Source organism: Macrotis lagotis, chromosome 2 (genome assembly GCF_037893015.1).
Source record: "Macrotis lagotis isolate mMagLag1 chromosome 2, bilby.v1.9.chrom.fasta, whole genome shotgun sequence".
Lineage (NCBI taxonomy): Eukaryota > Metazoa > Chordata > Mammalia > Peramelemorphia > Peramelidae > Macrotis > Macrotis lagotis.
In genome coordinates this window covers 248,420,285-248,444,864 of record NC_133659.1, presented here as the reverse complement: position 1 = coordinate 248,444,864, position 24,580 = coordinate 248,420,285, and the positions used below count along the sequence as shown (strand labels likewise).

General features: G+C 39.4%; 1 protein-coding gene across 1 annotated transcript; it reads right to left on the bottom strand.

Annotated features, from left to right (window-relative positions):
• Positions 1-13,258: 13,258 nt before the first annotated feature.
• Positions 13,259-17,446, bottom strand: CCDC184 (coiled-coil domain containing 184). The gene has a single exon (XM_074220718.1). The coding sequence runs from the start codon at positions 17,119-17,121 to the stop codon at positions 16,552-16,554; it is 570 nt and encodes a 189-aa protein (XP_074076819.1). The 5' UTR covers positions 17,122-17,446; the 3' UTR covers positions 13,259-16,551.
• Positions 17,447-24,580: the final 7,134 nt, after the last annotated feature.

The following is a 24,580-nucleotide window of genomic DNA, read 5'->3' as shown; positions in this document are numbered from 1 at the left end:
TGAACTCTTGTCATAGCCTGATCCCAACTTCCGTTTTTCATGGAGTCTTTAGATGCAAGAGCTTGTACTTCCTCATTTTCAAATTGAGGAGGATTCTTGGGATCATAGACAAAGAATTTCTCAATTGTGTTCCTCTTTTTTCTCTGCTTACTCATTTCTCCAGCCTGTGACTGGTTTTGGGGTGCTTCCTGAACTTTTGAGTATTATTGGGACACAAGCTTTGGGGAGTTTTTTGGGGCACCGCACTGGGACTTTTATTCCTCCAAGGTCTTATACTCTCTTTTCTGTGCTTTGATATGTAGATGACCACAGGCACGCCCCTCTGTCCTGAAGCTATGAGAAGGAGCCTTGCTATCTTAGTATGGAGGGCCAAACTGCAACCTGGATCTGAGAGTGGGCAAACAGCAGAGTCCTGCCCCAGGGAGAGCAGAGAGATTTTTGTATTTCTGCTGACCCCCTTAACCATCTGTGGGCTGTACTCTGGAGGTGCAGGCTGGTTTCTCCTGATTCTCACTGCAAGTTCTGAAGCCAGTGCTCTTCACTCCACATTCATTCTGGTGTAGCAGAGTTCCCTCACAGCCCCTTCAAGCTGTTGCCAGTGATCCCTGGGCTGGGCTGGGCTGGGCTGCACTGTGGCTGTGGTTTTTTCCCAACCCCTGGTCCTGGTGAAACACACCTTTCCTGTGGAACTTCTAAGTTATCTTGGACTGGGAAAATGTATCACTCAGTCTTTCTGTGGCTTCTACTCCTCTAAATTTTGGCTAGAGTCATAATTTATTGGCTTTTAGAGTTTTGGGGGAAGGAGTTTCCGGGTAATGCTGCCTTCACTCTGCCATCTTGACCCTGCCCCTAAGAAATGGAATTCTAATGGAAATTGGATCTACATGTCCCCACACAAACCCAATTCAATAACCTGCAGTCAGCCTGTATCAGGGGGCTTTTAGATTCCCATCTTCCAGGAAGAATCCTCGCCAAGTAAATATAAGGCTTTCTTTAGCTGGGGTGACTCCATTTGGTGAAATTTGAGCAAGAGATCTGAACAATATATTGTTTCAGGCAAATAAATGCTATTTCCAGTGAAAATTGATACTACAGAAATGAGACAGAGGGAGTGTACACTCCCTTCCAGGAGTGATTCCTAAATACAAAGATGGTAGAAAAACTATCACCAACTTATTGGGGTACTAATAAATTTGTAACATGAAATGCAGCAAGTAAAGATCTTTTGATTCCATCCAAGCTAAAGATATTCCCTAAAGCCCTTTTCCACACTGGATATGGGACTACTGATCACTGACTACAAGAGACCACCAATAATCATTATAATAATAGCTTACATGTATGAAACACTTTTAGATTTGTGAAATGCTTTATATGTTATCTCATTTCATAATAAGGGGTTATCATATGATAATGAGGGTTTATAGAAGGAAGGCCACCAAAGAAAGGGTTATCATGAGCTCATGGGAGCAGATATCTGGCCATTTCATTAATTTCTTAGTGTGCTATTATGAGTAAGGTCATATGAAAACATTAGAGTCACTTGAGGCATTTCATATAATTAGTACCAGACAATGTTAAGTTCCTCAAGCAACGTGTGTGTGTGTGTGTGTGTGTGTGTGTGTGTGTATGTGTATGAAAGATATTTCCCCTTTTATGATCAAAACAAAGGAAGTTGGAATAATTATCAAAACCATTCTCCTTAAAAATCACACTATGTGGCTAGGGAAGAAGGAAGATGTTACCTTGGAACTTTCAGTATACTACAAGAAGTTGAGCTAAGTCAAATTCCTGATTTTTTGTGATGAACCAGGGACCCTAGGCCTGTGTAAATAGCATGAAGTTACTGACATCATCAATACTTTTTTCCCCATTTCTTTGGCTAAAAATAGTAAGGAGCAGTTTGTTGAAAAAATTCAGGGTGCCTTCTCAAGGGCTACATGAATTTTCCTTTTGGCTACCACATTCTGATGGGTAGAGATAAGAAAAATCATCCATTGATGCTTTATTGCCATAATATAAAACAGGTCAGATAAATCAATTGTGGACTAAATGAGGGACAAGGAGAGAGAGTGCAACACTAATGAAACCTAGGAAGCAACCCATTCAGTCAAGTTTTGGTAGAATGGATGTAGGGAGAGCTCAAATGATAAGTTATCTGTACTTGTTTACATTAATCTAAAAAGAAAGTCTAGATTTATGGTACTCATCCTGTTTTGGAAAATATGTATCCTAATGGTTCCCATTATCAAGGTACTTGCAAATCTACCTCTTTTAAGTGGATTCCAGAACAGGCTATAATCTCTGAAAAAATTAAAGGTCCTAAGTTCTTAGGACCTTTTGGGGGTCCATGTTTTTGGAAGTCTATGTCGATAAAGTTAAGGTTGATTGAAGCCTTTAGTAGGTACCTAGAGATATTTAAGCAAAGTTATGTAACATCCAGTGTGCTGAGGAACCAAGCATACCTTTCTCAGACAAATCTTTTTAAAAAGAGGTAAAAAGATAAATAGCACCTTCATAAAAATCTACCATGTGCTAGCCTATCAATCAATAAACATTTATTAAGTATTTATTTTATGCCAGGTACTATACTAAGTGCAGGGGAAAGAATGAGACTGAAGATAGTCCCTGCCCTCAAGAAGTTTACAATCTGGTTAAAATCACATAAACCAATAAGAAAAGCACAAATTGTAAGCACATCCTTTATTACTCAGATAGCAATAACATAATCAATAAAGGGCATCTGACAAAAGAATTTAAATTTCGATAGGGAATAAATCACTTAATCTTAAATAATAATTGGATCAAATAATAAATCATGGAAATTAAATAATCCCAACAAATGAAATAACAGGAAGAAGATAACATAACAAAACTTTTAGACTTTAGTTCTTATCAGAAAATTTATATTTCTAAACACTTTCATTGACAAAATGGATTTTTTTAAAACAAGAAAAAAAACAAATAAAAATGAACTAAACACATAAATAGATGAAACACAGAAGAAATAAAATTGAAAACTAAAAATTTGAATTAAAAAACCTGGAAGTTGTATTATTTGCATGGGAGATTAATAAAATAGACAAACCATTAACTAATATGCCAAAAAATAAAAGAAAGCAAGCCAAATAACCAATATTAAAAACAAAAAAAAGAAAACCTATAATGAATGTATAGGAATTACAGGAAATTATTAAAGATTATTATTCAATTGGGAGCAGCTTGGTGACAAAGTATGGATGGAATGCTGTACTTGAATTCAGGAAGATGAATCCTTCTGAGTTCAAATCTAGCCTCAGATATTTACTAGCTGTTACTTAACCCCATTTACATCAATTCTTCATCTGTAAAATGAACTGGGGAAGGAAATGGCAAATCATTCCAATATCTTTGCCAAGAAAATGCCAAATAGGGTAAATGGGTCCACAAAGAGGTAGTCATGATTGAAATGACTGAACAACATAAAGTTCAATCATAGGCCAAAAAAATGATGAATTAAATGCATTAAATTCTATAAAAAATGTAAAATACCAAATAACAATAGCCAGCATTTTTATACTGCTTTAAAGGTTTAAAAAGTACTTTTCAGGGGTGGCTAGGTGGCATAGTGGATAAAGCACCGGCCCTGGAGTCAGGAGTACCTGGGTTCAAATCCGGTCCCAGACACTTAATAATTACCTAGCTGTGTGGCCTTGGGCAAGCCACTTAACCCTGTTTGCCTTGCAAAAAACCTAAAAAAAAAAAGCACTTTTCAAATATTGTCTCATTTTAACCTCATAATAAATCTGAAAGCAGGCACTACTATTATCTCTATTTTTACAGAGAGAAATAAAAAGAAAGAAAGAAACTGTAGATACCTCTAATGATTATTAACATAAAATATCAAATAAAATATTATCCAAAATGTTTGAATAGCATATTAAAGTGTTTATATGTAATGACCAGGTTGGATTTATACCAGGAATGCAGGATTAGTTCAATGCCAGAAAAAAATAGAATCATAATAGACAATACTTATACAAAAACAATAAGTTATAATATTAATAGATTTGGAAAAGGTTTTTGATAAAATAAGACCCCTTTATGTTAAAAAACTTCTAAAATATAGAAAAGTTAGATAATTTCCTAATATAATAAAGTATATTCAAGCTAAGAAACAGTAGTATCTGAAATGATGAAATCCTAAAGGTCTTTTCAGTAAGATCAGAGGCAAAGCAAGGACATCCATTGTCATTGATATCATTTGATAGAAATGGTAGCTATAATGAAAAGACAAGAAAAGTAAATTGAGGGAATGAACATAAGAACAACAAAATTATCAAATTTTACAGATAATAAGTTGGTTTATTTAGAGAACCGTAAAAATTTAACTAAAAATTAATTGAAATTAAAACTTCATAAAATAGTAAAATATAAAATGAACCCAGAAAAATCATTAGGCTTTCTGTAAATTACCAATAAACCTTACATAAATAACTTTTAAAAAAGAAATTCCTTAAAAATTAATATAGAACCCCTACTATCATTACTATTTTTTTTTTATTTTGGGTCTTTTTTTTCCTTCTTTTTGGTTTTTGCAGGGCAGTGGGGATCAGGTGGCTTGCATGTCACATGGCTGGGAGATTATTGGGTTTACGAGGCTGGATATGGACTCAGGTGCTCGTGGCTCCAGGGCTGGTGCTTCGTCCATTGCACCACCTGGTCATACCTACAATTATTACTATTATTTTTTTTAATTTTAATTTTTTTCTCCCCCTTTACTTTTTTGCCCAAGCAAGTCTATCTATATTCATGGGGGGAAGGGGTATTTTGTTTACTTGTAAACAAGTATATTTTATTAATGTAAAGAAAAACATTTGTACAAAATGAGAATAAAAATAAATTAAAAAAATTAATATAGAATAAATAAAATACCTAGAAGGTTTGATGCCCCCTCCCACACAGCTTAGTTGTTATTACTACAGGTTGGAATCACAAAAGATGGGGTTAAGATGTTGACAAGAGATTAACATCCTATTATTTCTTTGTGAAGCTTTGAGAACATCTCTTTCTGTAGCTTTCTCCTCTCTTAACAATTAAATTATCAAAGGGCTACTTTATGGGACTATAATCAGTCAACTAATATTTTTTAAGTATCTACCACATGTCAGACACTTTTGCTAAGGACTGGGATACAAAGAAAGGCAAAAGACAGTTCTATTCTCAAGGCTCTAATATTCTAATAGAGGAGATAACATGTAAGTAACTATGTACATGTAAGATAAATGCAGCCTAAAGGAAAGGGAATAGAAGGGGGAAGGGCACTATTAGAGGGATTGCAGGCTGGGAGGTAAAAGGGGGTAAGAGAAAAGGTAGACTGAAGAAGGTGAAATTGGAGCTGAATCTTGAAGGTAGTCAGCAAAGCTAGTTAGAGGTAAGGAGGGAGAGTCATAGGAGCTAAGCAATAAAACTTCTTGGATCCTAAAAGCTGTGCCAATAGGTCAGCATTATATGGGGCGGGGAGTGAGGGAAGATAGGGAGATAGATGGATATAATTATACCATATATGTGATTTTATTTATATACATTATATGTTTATAGTTTTATGTGAATATAATTTTACATGTACCTGTAAATGTATCTGATAACCCAGAGTAATCTAAGAGTAAATTAAAGTGGCAAACCTTGAAGCCCCAACTCTTTGCTCTTTACTGGCAGGAGTCAGCCTCCTTTGGATAAGAAAGAGAAAGATTCCAGAGATATTTATCCATTATGCAGATACCCTACAAGGACAACATGCCCTCTACATATTTTGTATCCCAGAGGTAATGTTTTTATTTACCTACACTTTAGAAAGTTCACAGTTGAGCAGAAGATAGATTGGAGAAAAGAGAGATTTTTGGGAGAGAAACCTCAAAGACTATTGCAATAGACCAGGCAAAAAGTGAGAAGGGCCTAAAGCAGTACAGCAGTTGTATGAGTGGAGAGAAAGGGAGACAAGAGAAGGTGTGAAGGTAGAAATGGAAACAGATTGGATAAACAGGGGGAGTGTAATAAGAAATCAAGTATAACCTAGAGGTTATAAGCTTGAGTGTCTGTGAGGATGGTAAAGTCTAGACAGTAATAGATTTGGAAGGAAAATGATTTCTGGTTTGGACATGTTGAGTTTGAGATGTCTGTGTAACACTAAGTTTGAGATATTCTAAGAGGTTGTTGGTGATGCAAAACTAGAGCTAGATGTAAGAGATCTATGAATCATTTGTATAGAGATTATAGTTGGACTTAAGGGAACTGGCAAGATCAACAGGTTGGGACAATATAGAGGGAGAAGAGAAAAGTGCTCAGGATTTCCAGGGTTAGTGGGCAAGACGTGTATAAAGATCTAGTAAAGGAAAATGAGAAAGAGTAAGTTTGACTGGTAGGAAAACTAGGAAAAAAACAGTGTTAGGAAAACCTAGAGAAGAAAAAGTATTTAGGAAGAGAAGGTAATGGCAGTCAAAGGTTGCAAGAAGTTGACAAAGATGAGTAATAAGAAAAAGGTATTTAAGACATCATTATTAACTTTGGAGAAAGTAGTTTCTGTTAAATTATAAGGTCAGAAGCCAGATATTAGAGAATTTTAAAGCAAGTAAGAAGAAAAGAGGTGGAGGCACATAGTATAGATGACATTCTCAAGGATTTTATTTGAAAAGGAATGGCTATATGACCCACTTCAATATCGGTCCCCATGCCCCCAACAGACAAAAACTAGTGCTGAGCTTACTTTTTATCTAGAAGAAAATCAGATTCACAGATATACTCTATTTTGTGAATTTGTGAAATATAAATCAATATTTTTTTATTTAGATCCAGAGTCTTTAGTCAATACCAATAATTTCCTACAGAAATTCTATTTTTCTGTTTCATTCTTTGCAACAAACCAGTTCATTGCTCTCCCTCAAATGCCATTCCAAATGATAGTTGAACCACCTACAAATCAGAACTTGCTATGGTTGAATACACTTTTTACTTTACTTCAACTTTCAATACAAACAATAGAACAGAAACAAACTTTGATGTTGTCCAGTCATTTTCAGTCATGTTCCACACTTTTGTGAGCCATTTTGGGTCACATTGGTATATGTTGGTTAAACAAGATTAAGTAACTTGCCCAGGTCACACAGATATTAAGTGTTTGAGGCCAGATTTGAACTCCTGAGTCCAGGGACATTGTACTCCTGTCATCTCCTTGCTGGTGCATGCTACTTTTGCATATCTCTGGACCTCCTGTCACTATGTCCACTCAGTTTAGAATCATCACATTGGGGTGGTAACTGTTCTGATTGTTGAATCAGTCAGCACAAATTCACATTGCTTATTAGAATTAGCCAGTCCCAGATCCCAGACATCACATTCAACCATCTACCCTTATCATTTATTTGCAATCTCTAAAGGCTTCTAATGCTCCTTTCTCCCTTTTGCTTTGTAAATGGAAAACTTATCAATACTGCCAATACTTCTCTGAAAGGCATGTCAATTGTCTCCCTTATCTCTACTCACCAATCTCCAAACTCCTCAAATTAAATTAAAACACCCTTCTCTGTTCATTACTCTCCTTGAAGGGAATCTTATTTTTGCTTTTGTATCCCCAGCACTTATCACTTATCAGAGTTTGGCATGTAATGTTAACAATTATTTTCTTTTGGCTAAAACAAAAAACAAAGTTAAATTTATAAATGAAGTTTAATTTAATACCAAAAACCCATGGGTGGATGGCGTCCTTACAAATGCCACCAGCCAACCAACTGAATAATCCATTTTTAAATAAGTTTGATAAATTTTGATAAAATTTTGGTGGCTACACATTTTAATATAAAGGTGGCATTGATTACTTTATGATTCTCTAACCCATCCATGAGGTCTGTCCCATGTCAGAACTAATAAAGATCCAATTAGCCCCAGGATTACTGTCTCCTCTTCTAACATGATATTTTACGTTTAATACATTGTTATTAGATATGATATAGACATAAAAATTGGAGTTTCTTCTTTTCCAAAATGTCATAAGTAAAAAAAAAATATTCAAGTTCTCATTTAGATAACCAAAGCAGAGTCCTGTCTTCTAGGGGATTTAACTGATTGTTTACACGACTTTGGCAGTAAAACTTGCAGATGCAAGTAGAGGGACATTCGACTGTTTCACACAAAAAGAGTTTTCCTTCAGATTTATAACTAGAGACAGAGACTTTGTGGAAGGATAGAAAGTGAACATTCCAAACTTACAGACCTCAGTTAGAGGCTGATAGAACAGCTTTTGATCAGAAATATAGATCAGAAATACTTTAATCCCAATTTAGAAAATATCAGTTTCTACAGTAGTAAGAGTTTAATAAATGCCTTCATTTACCCATCCATTCATAACTGCTTAGGCATTTGACTGGCTTTGTTGAACTCTTTTCCTTTTGTTACAAGGGATAGGTGTGTGTGAGGATATGGGTGGGACAAGAAAGTGATATAAAAAACAAAAGAAACTAATAATTTTTATTTATTTTTTAAGGGTTTTTTTGCAAGGCAATGGAGTTGAATGGCTTGCCCAAGGCCACACAGCTAGGTAATTATTAAGTGTCTGAGGCCAGATTTGAACCCAGGTACTCCTGACTCCAGGGCCAGTGCTCTATCCATTGTGCCACTTAACCACCTGAAACTAATAATTTTTAAAAGAATATTGGGGGGGGGGGCTAGGTGGCGTAGTGGATAAAGCACTGGCCCTGGACTCAGGAGTACCTGGGTTCAAATCTGGTCTCAGACACTTAATAATTACCTAGCTGTGTGGCCTTGGGCAAGCCACTTAACCCCATTTGCCTTGCAAAAAAAAAAAAAACCTAAAAAAAAAAGAATATTAGGGGGAAAATAGGGAATGATAGAAGAAGTTAACTGATGAAAAAGAGAGGAAAGGATGGGATCAAGGACACAAGTAGAAGAGTTGCCATTGTCAAGAAGGGTCACTTCTTCAGAAACTGAAGCAAAGGAAGAAAAGATGGAGGTTGATTCTGAGTTTAAGTGTGGAAGGGAAGGAAGGAAAGGAAACTTGTGATTATAGATGACCTAAATTTATTCAAATTAATCTCCTGAAAAGAACAAGTGGATGCTCAGAGCCTGGTCTATTATCAGGAAGATTCATCTTCCTGAGTTCAAATCTGGCCTCTTACTAGCTGTGTGACTCTGGGAAAGTCACTTCACCCTGTTTACCTCAGTTTTCTCATCCATAAAATGAGCTGGAGAGGAAATGGCAAACCACTCCAATATCTTTGCCAAGAAAATCCCCAGTGAGATCATTAATAGTGAGATTTGATTGAAATTAACTGAACAACAATCTGCTAAAAGGGAGAGAATAGATGTTAGTATAGGTAAAGAACAGAAAGAAGAAGAGAGAAAACTTGGAAAAACTCAATTATCTAGGAAAAATAAAAGGATTAACTTAAAGCAGTGAAAGTTCAGTTGAGTTTGAATAACATAAATTTTAGTAAACTAAGTCAGCATAGTTATATGACTTTCTTCAGAATTGTTCAATAGTATACCAGGAATGGAATAGGTGAATGGTATGAATTTCAGGGTTAGACTATGGAAGTGAACAGCAAAAGGACAATGGAGCAAGAGATTCAAAGGCTGAGGACAGTACAAATTTGAACTGGTTAACTAAAGTATTTATATTTTGAAGGGAATATAGTGAGGACATATAGTTCATGGGTGATAGTTTGAGGAAAACAGGGAAGAATGAACAGACTGGAGGAGGGTGAGGAGGGAAGGGAAAGAAGGTTTAAGAATGGTGATTCACAGGGGAAGCTGGAAGCACAAGTTATGACCAGAAAGAGGTCTTTCAGAGTTAAAGATTGTCAGGGTAAAACACTGATAAAATCAAGAATATGCCCAATCCAGTGCATGCCTGAAGTAGAGTCAAAGTACAAGACATAGGGGTTGAGGACATTGACCAATAAAAAAACAAGGGTATCTGAAAAGCAATACCAACATCTAAGCTGAAGTTCCCATGTATAAGAGCTGGGGTTGGATGAAAAGGAAAATTGACCCAGCTATTAAGCTCATGAAAGGACAGTAGAGACCAATGACCAGGTAATAGATAGAATAAACCTCAGAAGGGAGATAGTTAATTTAAAAAGTAAGAGTCCAGAAGTGGAAGAAAAGATTTATTTTTCCCTTGTAGTATAATGGGTGAGGGAATAAGAGAAGGAACTGGAAGCAGTTGCTGAACCTTTACTGCTTTCAGGACTGAGTCAGTTTTCTTTTGTTTGAGATAAAGAGAATTGGAGGAAATAGTCTAATATGAAGAAGTTTGTTAAGAAGAACAAGGATTGTCTCCATAATGCACAATGGAAGAGGACGGAGTTGGGAGTGGTGACCAAGGAAGGAAGTTTTGCTCTAGGAATTTCAGAATCATAGGAATTCTGGGAAATGCAATACTAAGTATATTGCCATACCTTTTTCAATAGAAATTTCTAATAGCATTTATTGATCAATTATTAATTTTTATTATATATATATAATTATTATTATTCTTCCCTGAGCAAGAGATAGTAGGGGCAAAGAAGGTGGTATACAGTTGGTGTCCTAGTGGAATGACTGTCTGGAACTAGCTAGATAGAGAGAATGAATGTGAGCTTTGATTTATTCATCCTCCAATCAACATCCTCTGCTGGTAATCTTAGATATTGACATAATTTTATTCAGCTCTTTATCTCTCAGTGTTATGGGGGTGGGCAGGGAAAAACCCTGATTTGCTTGCTAGGGCCCCTTCCATAGTATTATGAATTCTGGTCCTTTTCTATGGAAAAGGTTCTAGTTTCTTGCAAAAAACCTTGTCATTTGTTAAGGAAAAAAGAACCCCTTATTGATGTTTTCCATGACTGGAGAGATTCAGAATCCCCTTAAGAAAGAAAATTAGGTCTTTTTTTTCCCCCCTCAATTCTTACAGCATTTAATCACTGAATGGACATTGCCTCAGACCAATGAGACCTGGGAAGGACCTTAGCTTAAAAAAGTCAAAGTTTCCCACTGCTTTCTAGGGCCAATTGCCAGTCATTCTGACCTATGTCTTGCCACTGGACTCTGAATGACTCTGGAGGAGAGTGAGGCTGATAAGTTTGCACAACCTTGTCTCATTTAAATCCAATTCACTCGTAAGTCAAGACATCGCACTCCTCCTGATATCCCTGATCCTCTTTGAGAAAGAAAAATGAACAGAAACTACAATGACTGGATGTGAAAATGATTGGTAAACAGGAGCCCATCTCTTTGGTGTTAAAATAAAAGCTCCATCTCTGTTTGGGGGCATTTTTACTTTGGGAATTCTTCTAGCACTTTCTCTCCCGTACTTCCAGTGATAAGCAATCCTGAGAAAATGGATGCTTTGACGTTACATACAGATTGACAAAAGCAAGTCCAATCCATGCCCTTAGTGGCCAGGAAGTAGATCTGGACTGCTTTGGTTGTTTAGATAAAGAAATCTGATCTAAAAGTGAAATATCTGTGTGGGATTCTCATAGTAGCCTTTGGGGTATATGTGGATAATTAATATAATAAATTAATTGAGATGTTTTATATCTTCTATACATATTAACTCTTAGTTATGAATCTCTTCAATCTTATAATATTTCTGTGGTCAAAGAAACAGACTTGTCCTAAATTTCATATTCACAATGTACTTTAAGGTACCTTTCTACATTTTGTGGAAACTCTAGACCTACCTAAACCTTGTTTTAAAGATTTCTCCAAAGTTCTCCAATGAGCCAAAGAGAGAGTAAGCCTGTCCCCCTTATTTGGGATAGGCCCCCAAATGAATGTGGGTCTCTGTGCATCCAGAACAGAACTCTCCCCTTGTAAGATGTCCCCATGCTCTTAGTCATAGTAGGATTCATAAGGGAAGAGGGATAACTTGTACTGGTTATTTCAGGAAGTGGAACAAACTTCAAAAAAGCAAATGGAGGGGTGGCTAGGTGGCACAAGGGTTAGAGCACCGGCCCTGGAGTCAGGAGTACCTGAGTTCAAATCTGGCCTCAGACACTTAATTACCCAGCTATGTGGCCTTTGGCAAGCCACTTAACCCCACTCACTGCCTTGCAAAAACCTAAAAAAAAAAACCAAAAAACCCAAACAAAAGCAAATGGAGATGTAAGAGAAATTGTATTTGGGATCTTCATAAACTCTCTGCACCTTTGCTATGTTAAAAGACACTAGGTTTTCTGCTCCCTTTTGTAATCTGACAGCCTCCAAGAAAACAGGGAGCAAGAGAGGAGCTGCTTCACTCCTGCCCATTGAGCCAGAGCCAGGTATAGATGAGCCAGATTTCTGACTGGTGATCCTGATTTCTCTACATCTATGGAAGTAGCACCAACCTTGATAGAAAAGCCTAGAACTCAATCCACTACTTACCCAGTGTCAATGCAGCTATGAATGTCCCCTACGTGTTTTTATGTTTCCCTGGCAAGTATTTTGAGTGATGGCTGTTAAATTAGGTAAACTTTCTGACTGCTCCTGCTTGAGAGACTGAAAAGAATGTAAATGAGCTCTAGCCAGGAAGAAGGAAAGGAGACAGAATGAGAGACCGAGCTGCAGACAGAGGCTTTGTTCTGGAGCACAAATCTGGACAGCTCTGGCTGTTCACTGAGTCCTGATCTGGGGAAGGGTAGTGATTTGAGTCCTAATGCATGTCTATGCAGGGATAAACCAAAAGGAGGAGTTGAGATGAAAAACTATCATAAAAATTCTATCTTTGTATACTGTATCTGAATTGTGTAAGCTTATGAGATTTTCCTAGAACTGTTTTGGGAATATATACATATATGTTTGTTGTGGAGGCTAACTGCAATATCCATATGATGAAAAGAGATCCAGGCAATAGCTGGCTCTGGATCAGTCTGAGATCAAACACACATACACTGCATACCCTCACAATTCCATTGTAATAGTAGAAATATGAATCCATGCTCAATTAACAGAAGGGACTGAACCCACAAAATAAGATAAAAAGCTATGAAAAGGGGGATTATTCTTCTTCTGGCCTCAAGAAGGCAGGGGTCAGATAAGGCTGGAGTCTGGGATAAGAAGGAGATTTCATATTCTAACTTCATCTCAAGGGAATAAACCTCAATAAAATGAAAAGCTTTTAGAAATTTTGGCTATTTCTTCAAAGTCTTTATTTAGCCTCAGTCCTGTTGAAAGAGTAACAGGGAAAAAAAGATGGGTAAAACATTGACTAAGAAGCACTTGAGAAGGCTTTTTCTATATAGTCCACGGGGAGCTGACAGTTCCTCTTCTCATCCTTATAAGACAGATTGAATTCAAATACTCTGGAGCTGCTGCAGTGTTAAAGCTGGGAAGGGGGGAAGGAGGGAGGAGATGCGTAGGAGAAGCAGCAGCTATGCACCAAAGGGGATGCAGGTATTAGGACGAATGTTAGGAAGTAACAGCAAAGTTGGTATAGCTCAAGGAGGAAGCTATGTGGAAGTGGACAAGTGAGGGAGCATCGAAGAAGTGGCTCATTCTCATGTCCTTGGGAAAGAGGATGAGAGAGATAGAGGTTCTTCACATTTTGACTCTACCTTTCCCATTTTTAACTTCACACCCCTTCATAAGTAATCTAGGTTCTAGCTGATGGGACTGCTTTTTATCACCCATTCTCATTCTTGCATAGAATGCCTATAATGAACTCCTACTAGTCCTTGGTTTTTGAAGTTTCCCCCATGAAATAAGCTATTTTCAAATAAGAGATTATTTCATTCTTTCTCCTTGTTTACCCAGCACTTGGCATATAACTAATCCTAAATAATATTTATTGGCTGATTCCTTCAAGGCCTATTTAAGACATCACCTCTACTTTAAAGCCTTACCTTATGTCCCAGGTGAGAATTATCTTGAATTTTCCCTCTTCAGTTTTATCTGAACCTCTCCTTTAAACATCTCTCTCTCCCTTCAGTTATTTGTATCTTTCTCACCATTCAAATTATTATCCACTTAAGAACAAAATCTATGCTTTCTCATATTTGTGGTATCTTGCACAGAATAGGTGTTTAATATTTGTTGAATTCAATTTTATATGTTCTTAAATCTATTTTAATATTCCATTGGTATTCCAAAGGCCAACAAAATCATTTCAGATTTATACATGTATTTCATTACCTTGACAGGAATTAACACCATATTGTCTATATCTCATATCTCACTATATCTCCACAGTGCTTAGAAGTATGCTCTACAAACAGTAATTGTGGTAAAACTGGCTGAAAATTCTAATGTTTATTGACAGTGGCCTCACATACAAGGTTAAGTAAGGTGCCTGGCACTAGAATATCCTTTCCACAAAGAGAATCATTGCTCATGGAACCTAAGGAATCTTCCTTACAGTTTTTAGGACTAGACACAAACTTATTAGAATTCTAGGCCCTATTATGAGCCTCAGCTAAAGAGGCACATGGGAAAATATGTCTTGAGATCTGAGGGAAGACACAGAGTAACAACAGAACTAGAGAATGAGACCCATCCCTCCTGATTCTAATGTATTTGGGATAAAGACAAAGACAGAATGAAAGAGGGTCATCCAGAACTTTCCCCAGGAAATTGGGATTACCAGAAGAGCTACTATACCTATTCAGGAGCACTCTAGGCCACTGCATGGATCTCCCAGGGTCCCCAACTTCCAAGCAGCCTTAGGAAACTTCCACACAAGGACCAATGTGTGGTACACTGAGAAATTCAGGTATATTGGTGCAAAGTGTCTCAATGAATATCAGTATTTCTTCCATATCTCAGGTGAAATTTTAGCTCCAGGTCGAGGACAGAGAAGATGGGCAGAACTAGTCACTAACTTGGGCCCAACATCTCCTTGGACATGGGGGTCATGGCCTTGGTCGGGAAGGGTAAAGGGTAGTGAATAAACATTACAGACTTTAGAGCTAAAAGGGACCTTAAGGATTATCTAGAGATCAAGTGACATCAATTATGTAAGGTGCTTTTCAAACTTTAAAGCACTTTCTAAATGGTAGCCCTATATCTAGTCCAGTTCCCAAAGTTAGTTTCCTATTAGAAAGCTAATCCCAGCACTTTCTAAATGGTAGCCCTATATCTAGTCCAATCCCAAAACTTAACTAGTTTCCTATTAGAAAACTAATCCCAGACTTTGGGATTTGAGCAAGTGACTTGCTCAGAGTTGGATGCTAAATGGCAATGCCAGGATTCAACTTCAGATCTTCTGGAGCTTTTTCCCCTACACATACTTCCCCGAGTTTGTGTGGCTCTCTGCCCTGGGTCCTGCATCCTACAGAATGCAATGCAGAGACAGACCATGCCCCCAGGACCAGTCAGTAAGGAAGGGAGATGACACCTCTTTATTATTAAGGTCAACATCGAGGAAAGCACTAAACAAAAAAAGGGTTCACAGGAGCAGGGGACAGGGCACATACACACCCTTGTATGGAGAAGGAAGGGAAAGCAGCACATCATTTACAGAATCCCCTGGACAACCACATGCTCCATGCCCTGAAGGGATTGGGGGAAGTGCCATGATAGTTTGGGGCTCACAACGGGGTCTATCCAACCAGACATGTGAGCCACAAACCCTGTCCCTTGGGGCTCACACACTACAACACTGTGGACACATATAACACGGCACAGGACATCATGGAGGCAACACAGAGTGGCTGGCTACAAGAGGGGAAATACTGGCAAGGAAAGGAACTGGAGTTACGCAAGTCTGGCCAAGAGAGACAGATCTCCGCTGTGGTACCCAAGAGTCCCTCAGGAGCACCCCAGGACTGTAGTTGCTGAGCATCCCTGTGTCTCCAGGTTCCCAAGTCTCTGCCTGGGATCTGGGGTCATTGATATGAAATCCCAAGCGAAGTCATAACAAAGCAAGATCTTCTCTGCATGCAATATCCTAAAAGTTGAGCTACCAAATGTTCATGCATATTGAGAGCCACTGCCTTTTTAGCCCAGATGCCTCTGGAAGCCCCTTCATTCACACTCCCTGGGCTGCATGCAGTTCATTGCTCAAGCTTCCTTAACCAAGCAGGAGGTGTAGAGATCTCGAAGTGGGGGAAGGGGCTTTGGCAGCAGCACTAGTGTCAGTGAGTTTCAGCAGTGGGGGGGTCTTTCTTGTTGCCAAAACAAAACCCCCCAATTCCTTAATTTTTATATACATCTCTAGGGATTTGATTTGCCTCAGTCCTAAGGAGTACATCTTCAGAATAGAAAAAGCACAATCTTATTTACACGATTCGGGGCTCTGTGTTGGCTGGGGGCGAGGGGAGGGTTAGGATGGGTGCAGAGGGGAGTGCCCAGTGGCTTCCGCTCCCTGGCACTTCACCTTTCCCTGTCGGCCTCTTTGTCAGTCACTCTGTCAGGCTGAAAGAATCCCATGACGATTCCATTCACTACGGGTCCTCTTTAGAGGAGTCTCTGCCCGTCACCCCCCAGCAGGACCCCCGAGGGAAGCATGCTGCACGACTTGTCCAGTTCCCCTCTCCTCATCATGCACCAAGACCCCAAAACCGAGCCTCGGAGGCACTGCCCCCCGCCGGAGCCTCCTTACATTGCGCTCTCCCCCTCCAGATGGAGCAGGGCGACGTCGGGCAGGCCGTGCGCATCCCCGAGGGGCCCCGGCGGCCCGCCCCCCTCCAGCGGGCAAGCGCAGGGGCTCTGCGGGCCGGCGGGGCGGCCGGTGGGTGTGGCCGGGCCGGGCCCTGCCCTCCCCTCGCGCTCCGGATCCGGCGAGCCCGGGCCCCACTCCGGGCGCGGGGGGCCGTCGGCGGCCCCGGGCGAGCCGCGCTCGCCTCCCTCCGGGCCCCCGGCCGCGCCCAGGCCCTGGCGCGGCGCGGTGGTCATGATCTGGCACATGGAGACGATGGCCCGCTGGTTGGCGCACACGTCGTCCGACAGCACCTGGATGTGCGAGGCCTGCTCGTCCAGGGCGCCCCGCATGGCCCGCACGTCCTCAAACAGGGCCTGCAGCTGGGCCTTCAGGTGCTCCATCAGGTCCTTCATGCCGCCGTTGTACTCGCTCGAGATCACGTCCCCCACGGCGGGCACCGAGGACACCTCCAGGGGGCCCGGGAGGTCTCCGTCCTTGGTCAGGATCTCCAGCGGTCCGTCCTCCATTGACTCGCGGCGGCGGCGGCGGCGGCGGCGGCGGCGGCGGCGGCGGGTCCGGCCCGGGCCCCCGCTCCCCCGGGCTGAGGGCAGCGAAGGGAGCAGGGGTCCCGCCGGCGGGGAGCAGCAGAGCACCGGGGAGGGCGGGGAGGGGCCCCCGCAGCCCTATCGGATTCGCCGGCCGGGAGCCACGAGCACGAAGCCCACTCCTGGCCGCGCAGGGACGCACCCGGCAGCTCTGGGGCGGGGGCCAAGGCCGAGTCCGGCTCCGGGGCCGAGGGCTACCTCTGCGCCGCCATGAACTGGCAGCCGCCGCTGGAGAGAGGCGGCGAGGGGCGGGTCTCCCAGCCGCGCCTCGGATGCTCCTCTGTTTCCAAGGCGACGCACGGCACGTAGATGACGTGAGTCTCCATGGCAACTAGGAAAGGAGGACCAGAGAGAGGAGGGAGGCGGGGATATACCCAAGATGGTGGTGGAGGAGGACCGCAATCTGCCCGCGAGCCAAGACCTCAGACTGGGGGGGAGCTCTCATTGTTTTTCTGGACTGGGGGCTGGAAAGAAAGCGAATGGGCAGCATTTTAATGTCCATTGGGAAAGGAGACTGCAGCGTGCGGCATAACGCCCCAGGAATGGAGCCATAGCTCGGTGCTTCCCCTTGAGAATCCCGGCCGGGGGGGGGGGGGGGGGGGGAGAAGGGGGGAGGAAAAGGAGAGAACCGAGGAGAGGAGAGGATTCCCTGGGTTCCCTGCAACTTCTGGAAATACACACATATACCAAACATACACACATTTATACATATACAATGGTTATACATATACATATATAATGGTTAGTTATATACATATATAATGGTTAGTTAAATATATAATGGTTATATATATATGTATACATACATACATACGTGTGTGTGTGTGTGTGTGTGTGTGACTCCCCTTGAGAATTACCCTAGACAAGGATTCTTTTTCAGACTGAGTAACTGGAGCTGTAGTCATGCACCATTCCCCTCTCTTCCAGTTGCCAGGGATATCTGGAGCCCTCAAAGAACCCTGTGAACGGCAGCACCCCTTCCAAAAGCCAGGGAGAGATTGTTATCCCTCTGGTGCTACTGTGCAGACCACTGTCAGTATGCACAGAAACTGAGAATGGTTAGGTGCCTCTAAATTACTGTTGTTGCAAGTCTACAATACAATCATTTCTCAACACCTAATAGAGTATTTTGCCTGTCTGAGGCCCACATAAATATTTTTTCCTTGAATGTTCCAATCTTTGGGAAAGAAAGAAAAACAAAGATATCGCTAGAAATAAAAGTCTGTACTCCCAATCTTTGTGGATAGGAGTAGCCCTTAATTTGTTAAATGAGCCTAGGCATCTAGATTATCATTCACCTCTTGAATAAGGATGATACCTCTGGATCAAGTCACTAGGAACTGAGCACACCTAAATTGTTTAACATCCCAAGGAAAGGCCCGGCATATCAAGAAAAATTTCATATCTTATTCCCATCCTTAGAACTATTCGTTCTTTAATCTCTGCTCTCTTTTGCTCACCATTGAATAATAATGATGATGATATTTCATATTTACATTGCTCTTTAAGATTTCCAAAGTACAGGGGGAGGGAAGGAAGCGAGGGAGAAAAATTGTAGAACTCAAAACCTTGCCAGAAAACAATTAGTAAAACTACCATTGCATGTAGTTGGAAAAACAAATAAAATATTTAAATTTTTTTTTTTAGATTTTTCAAGGCAATGGGGTTAAGTGGCTTGCTCAAGGCCACACGGCTAGGTAATTATTAAGTGTCTGAGCCCGGATTTGAATCCAGGCACTCCTGACTCCAAGGCCTGTGCTCTATCCACTTGTGCCACCTAGCCGCTCCAAAATATTTCAATTTTAAAAAATAAAATAAAAAAATTTTCCAAAGGATGTACTTACCCTCCTTGATGGCTATTAGTCAATCTGCTTTTAATAATGTGACTTCCAGAACTAAAACAGTATTTCATGTATGGTATTTTATTATTCCCTGTTGGACTGATTCTCTTTTATACCACCCTTACTCAAAGTCACAAAGGCCCTTAACTCAAGAATTCAATTCAATTAATTTGTCACTAATAGTTCAAAGTAGTACAGGGATCTGTTGTGACTCTGCTGTTTAACATTAGATGGCAAGCTCACCAGATTTGCCTATTATATAAAGCTAAGAATGATTACCCACACACTGAATGTCAGAACCTAAAACTATTTTGCCAGGCTAGAACATTGAGCTAAATTTAATAAGATGAAATTCAATAGGGATACATGTAAAGTTTTACACTTGTGCGCGCGCGCGCACACACACACACACACACACACACACACACACACAAACTTCATGAGCAGCTTGGTTAGAGAGCAGTTTCTAAAGCATAAGTTTTAGTGGACTGCAAGCTCAACAAAAGTCAGCAAAGTGATGTAGCTGCCAAAATAGCTAATGTGGTCTTGGGCTGCATTAAGAAGGGCACTGCTTACAGGAGTACTGTAGTCTTTCCCTGTCAGGTTTTATCTAGAGTATTGTTTTTAGTTCTGGATAAGTCAGTTTAAGAAACCATTGAAAAGCTATAGAGAGGGGTGGCTAGGTGGCACAGTGGATAGAGCACTGGCCCTGGAGTCAGGAGTGCCTGGGTTCAAATCCACTCTCAGACACTTAATAATTACCTAGCCGTGTGGCCTTGGGTAAGCCACTTAACCCCATTTGCCTTGCAAAAAAAACCCAGAGCTATAGAGATGTTTTTCCTTGCAGTCATCAGATTGGCAAATATGACCAAAGAAGAAAATGAAAAAATGATGTTATGGAAGGACATGACACCAGTGTGTAGTAGGAAAATATATGACAGAGACCTCAAATCCATCAGTGAGTTAGGGGAGTATCTACCTTAAGCAAGTAAAAAATTCACCTGGATGTATGGGCAGATGAGAACAATTTGTTCCAATGGTCAAGAAGGTTGCTGAAGCAGAAATGGGGTGCTTAGAGCTTGGTCAGATATCAAATTTGCCGAGGTCACCTACTGCATCCAAGGTCATTGCCAGTTGTCCTGATTTTTGTCTCACCACTGAACTTAATCATCATTTCATCTTTGACTTGGCTATTCATGATCTCTTTCTAAGTCCAAATCTTTTGACCAGCTAGGCTGGAAAATGTTATTATGAGCAAACAGTTTATAGGATACGAAATGAGATAGAGGACTGTTTGAAAATATAAAAAAAAAAACTTTTGTGGGGTGAGAGAGGGAACCAAGCAGGATAAAGTGACTTGCCCAGGGTCACACACCTAATAAGTGTCTGAGACCTGTTTTGAACTCAAGTCTTCTTGATTCCAAGGCCAGTGCTCTAAGCACTGTACCATGTAGCTGCTCCAGGGAAGTTTTCTTTTTTTAATGAAAAATTACAAATATTTGGAGACATGTATGATTTCAAAAGGACTATCTATTTCCTAGGAAGATAATTCATGAGTTTACATTTCAGGTTTGACAAGGTATAGGAGATTGAGGCTGCTGGGAAAGTAAATGAAGATTGAAGAAACACAACAGAGTCAGAAAAGTCACCAGCAACTGCAGCTGTCAAATGACAAGAAGATTTTGACAACTGGTTCCTGATTGTCTGAATAAAGACTATAATTCCAGCTATTGCCCTTCAGTGGCATCAAGAATTTAAGAGAGGTAAGAACCTCTCAAAAATAACTTGGCATTACATTCCTACCCCCATCCTCTTTCCTTCTTTCTTTCCATCTTTCTTTCCTTCTTTCTCATCTTTCTGTCTTTCATTCTCTCTCTCTCTCTCTCTCTCTCTCTCTCTCTCTCTCTCTCTCTCTCTCTCTCTCTCTCTGACTCAACCACTGAGTTTTTTTGCTATGAGTTGTATTCTGATTGGATAATGAAGCATCATGACCAGCGAATACCTGACTCGTCTTAGTTTTCTTACCCAGAGAAAGCCAGCAGATGGTCTTTGCAGTTCCTTGGCTTAAAGGGACCTGATACTCAAGTTAAGAGGGAACATTTTCTACATGCTCTCTTAAAGGGTGATTGTAACTTAAAAGTGTAAATGCTATGTCAGTTGGCTACAGAAGAGAATGTGCCCAGCAAGAGAATTGGGAAGATCTGTCAACAAGCAGTTAGCAAAGAAGCAAAGCAGGTTCTGAATAGACTTTAGTTGAAGCCTGAAGTCCAAACTTGTGTTACTCCAAAATCAGGGGTTTTCCTCCCTCCTGTGCCTCCCATCCAGGTTCTTTTAAGTGTCTTCACTCCCCCCTTCCTCTAATAGAGATTGAGTGCATTGGTGAGAGAATGTTACCCAGGTTTATTTACGGATTGTGATGAATTTTATTTGTGATATTCCTCGTTATTTGTTTTATTGCCAAGTAAATAGTTATGTATATTATCTAAAAGTATCATCATGATGAATTGCTTGTTTACATTTATAGAAATGCATCAGTGGGAGCTCAAGAGCTAAAGTGAACTTGGTGTTACCAACAATCTGTTACTGAGAAAAGGGATCATTATTTGAGAAAAATTGCTAAGAAAACTGGAAAGCAAGGGGCAGCTAGGTGGTACAGTAGATAACAGCACTGGCCCTGGAGTCAGGAGGACTAAGAAAACTGGAAAGCAATTTGAGAGAAATCAGACCAACATCTCTATTCTTTTTTCTTTTTTTTTCTTTATTCTTTTCTTTTTTTAGGTTTTTGCAAGGCAAATGGGGTTAAGTGGCTTGCCCAAGGCCACACAGCTAGGTAATTATTAAGTGTCTGAGACCGGATTTGAACCCAGGTACTCCTGACTCCAAGGCTGGTGCTTTATCCACTACGCCACCTAGCTGCCCCTGGACCAACATCTCAAGATTAACTTCAAATGGATATATAACTTATAAAAAGTAACACCATAAACAAATTAGAGGAACAAACAAAAAAATTCTTTCAGATTTATGGAGAGAAGAGTCATGATTAAATACAGAACACAAAAATTATAATTTTTATTATATAAAATTTTCAAGTTTTTGCTCAAACAAAATTAATTTAGTTAGAAAGTATGCAGGTGGGGCAGCTAAGTGGTGCAGTGAATAGAGCATCTGCCCAGGAGTCAGGAGGACCTGAGTTCAAATTCGGCCTCAGTCACTTAATAATTACCTAGCTGTGTGACCTTGAGCAAAAAGAAAGTATACAGGTAACTAAGAAAAACTATGCATGATGAATATTTCTTATCTAAAGAATATAAGAAATAATTCAAATTTATGACCAAGAGCCATTGTTTAGCAGATGAATGGTCAAAATATATGAACAGGCAGTTTTCTTTCTTTGTTTTTTTAATCTTTCACTAGTTGGCCTTGCCCAATGATTGGCTATTTCCTTTAGAATTCCATTTTATTATTTTTAAATAACATTTTTTTAATTACATGTAAAAACATTTTTGATATTCATTTAAAAAAATTTAGCTCCAAATTCTCTCCTTTCCTCCTTTCCTTCATTGAGAAGGCAAGCAATTTGACATGTGCAGTCATGCAAAATATATTTTCATATTAGTCACATTGTGAAAGAAAACACAGACAACAAAAAAAGTAAATCCAAGAAAAATAAAGTAAAAAAGTATGCTTTGATCTGCAGTCAGGCTCCATCAATTCTTTCTCTGGAGGTGGATAGCTTTTTTATAATGAGTCCTTAAGAACTGTCTTAGATATATTGCTGAGACTATTAACTCTATAGAGTTTATCATCATTATAATATTTTTGTTACTATATACAATATTCTCCAGCATCTGCTTATTCACTTTGAATTGCTTCATGTTTTCTTGATTTTTCCAGGTTTTTCTGAAAGCATCCTGCTTATCATCACTTATAGTGCAATAGTATTGTATCACAATCTTATTCCACAACTTGTTCAGCCATTCCCAAGTTGATGGGCATCTCCTCCATTTCCAATTCTTTGCCACCACAAAAAGAGTTGATAAAAATATTTTTGTACATATAGATACTTTTTCTTTTTAAAAAAATCTTTTTGAAATATAGTCCTAGTAATGTTATTGCTGGGTCAAAGGTATGGCCAGATTTATAGCCCTTTGGGCATAGTTCCAAATTGCTCTCCAGAATCATTGGATCAGTTCCCAACTCTACCAACAGTATCCCAATTAGTATCCCAATTTTCCCACAACTCCTCCAACATTTCTTTTGTGCATGTTAGCTGTGGTGGTACTACAGAGTTGTTTTAATTTGCATTTTTCTAATTAATAGTGATTTAAAGCATTTTTATATGTCTAGAGATGACTGATTTCTTCATCTGAAAATTGCCTGTTCATGTCCTTTGACATTTATCAATTGGCAAATTACTTGAAAACAGGCAGTTTTCAAAGTAAAAAATCCAAGCTATGAGCAAAAATGTGAAAAAAATACTCAAAAATACTAATGAACAAGTATATATTAAAGTAATGCTAAAGTTCCACTTCACAACCATTATATTGGCTAAGATGACAAAAGAGGAAAATGGAAATGTAGGAAAGCAGTGAGAAAATTGGCATGCAAATGTCCTTCTGTTGATATTGTAAATTGATTCAGGTATTCTGGATGCTACCTTTTATGTCTAAATTATATACCTATGTGAAACTTAACCTTTATTTATAATGTGAGCTGTTGGTCAATACCTGGTGTCTGTCAGACTTTCCCACTTTTTTCAAAGTTTTTGTCAAATAACAGATTCTTGCCCCAGTGTCTAGGGTCTTTGAGTTTACCAAACAATAGACTACTGTGCTTTTTTACTTCTGAATATTGTTTAGCTAATTTGTCCCAATCTCTTTATTTCCTAACTAGTATCAAATTTTTTTTTGTGATTTTTTGATGACTGAGTACTGCTTGCCCCCTTCCTTCACACTTTATTTTTATTAATTTCCTTGATATTTTTGACTTTTTGTTTCTCCAGATGCATTTTTGTTATTATTTTTTCTAGCTCTATAAAGTAATCTTTTGGTTGTCCAGTCATTCAGGGAAGTAAATTGGAACACTGCTCAAAAAGTACTAATCAGTATATCCACTTTGATCAAGCAACATCACTTTTTGACCAAAATTATATCCCAAGGGAGACATATACAAAGATACTTATTCTTTTAGTAGTAGTCAAAACCCCAAAACAAAAGGGGTACTCACCTATTAGCAAATGGCTAGCTAATTTAATTATGTTATGTAACCACAATGAAAAATTAAATTATATCAAAATGATGAAATAGAGGAAACTAGGAAGATCTTTGTGAACTGATGAAGTGTGAAATGAATAGAACTAAATAATTTAAACAATGACAACATTATAAAGAAAAAACAACTTTGAAAGACAGACTTTGTTCTTTGATAAACCATGATAACCATTTCCTGAGAGAGTGGCGATAGACATAAAAGACAAAATGAAATATTCATTTTTGGATATAGCCAATGTGGGAATTACAGATGCATGATGCATATTTGTT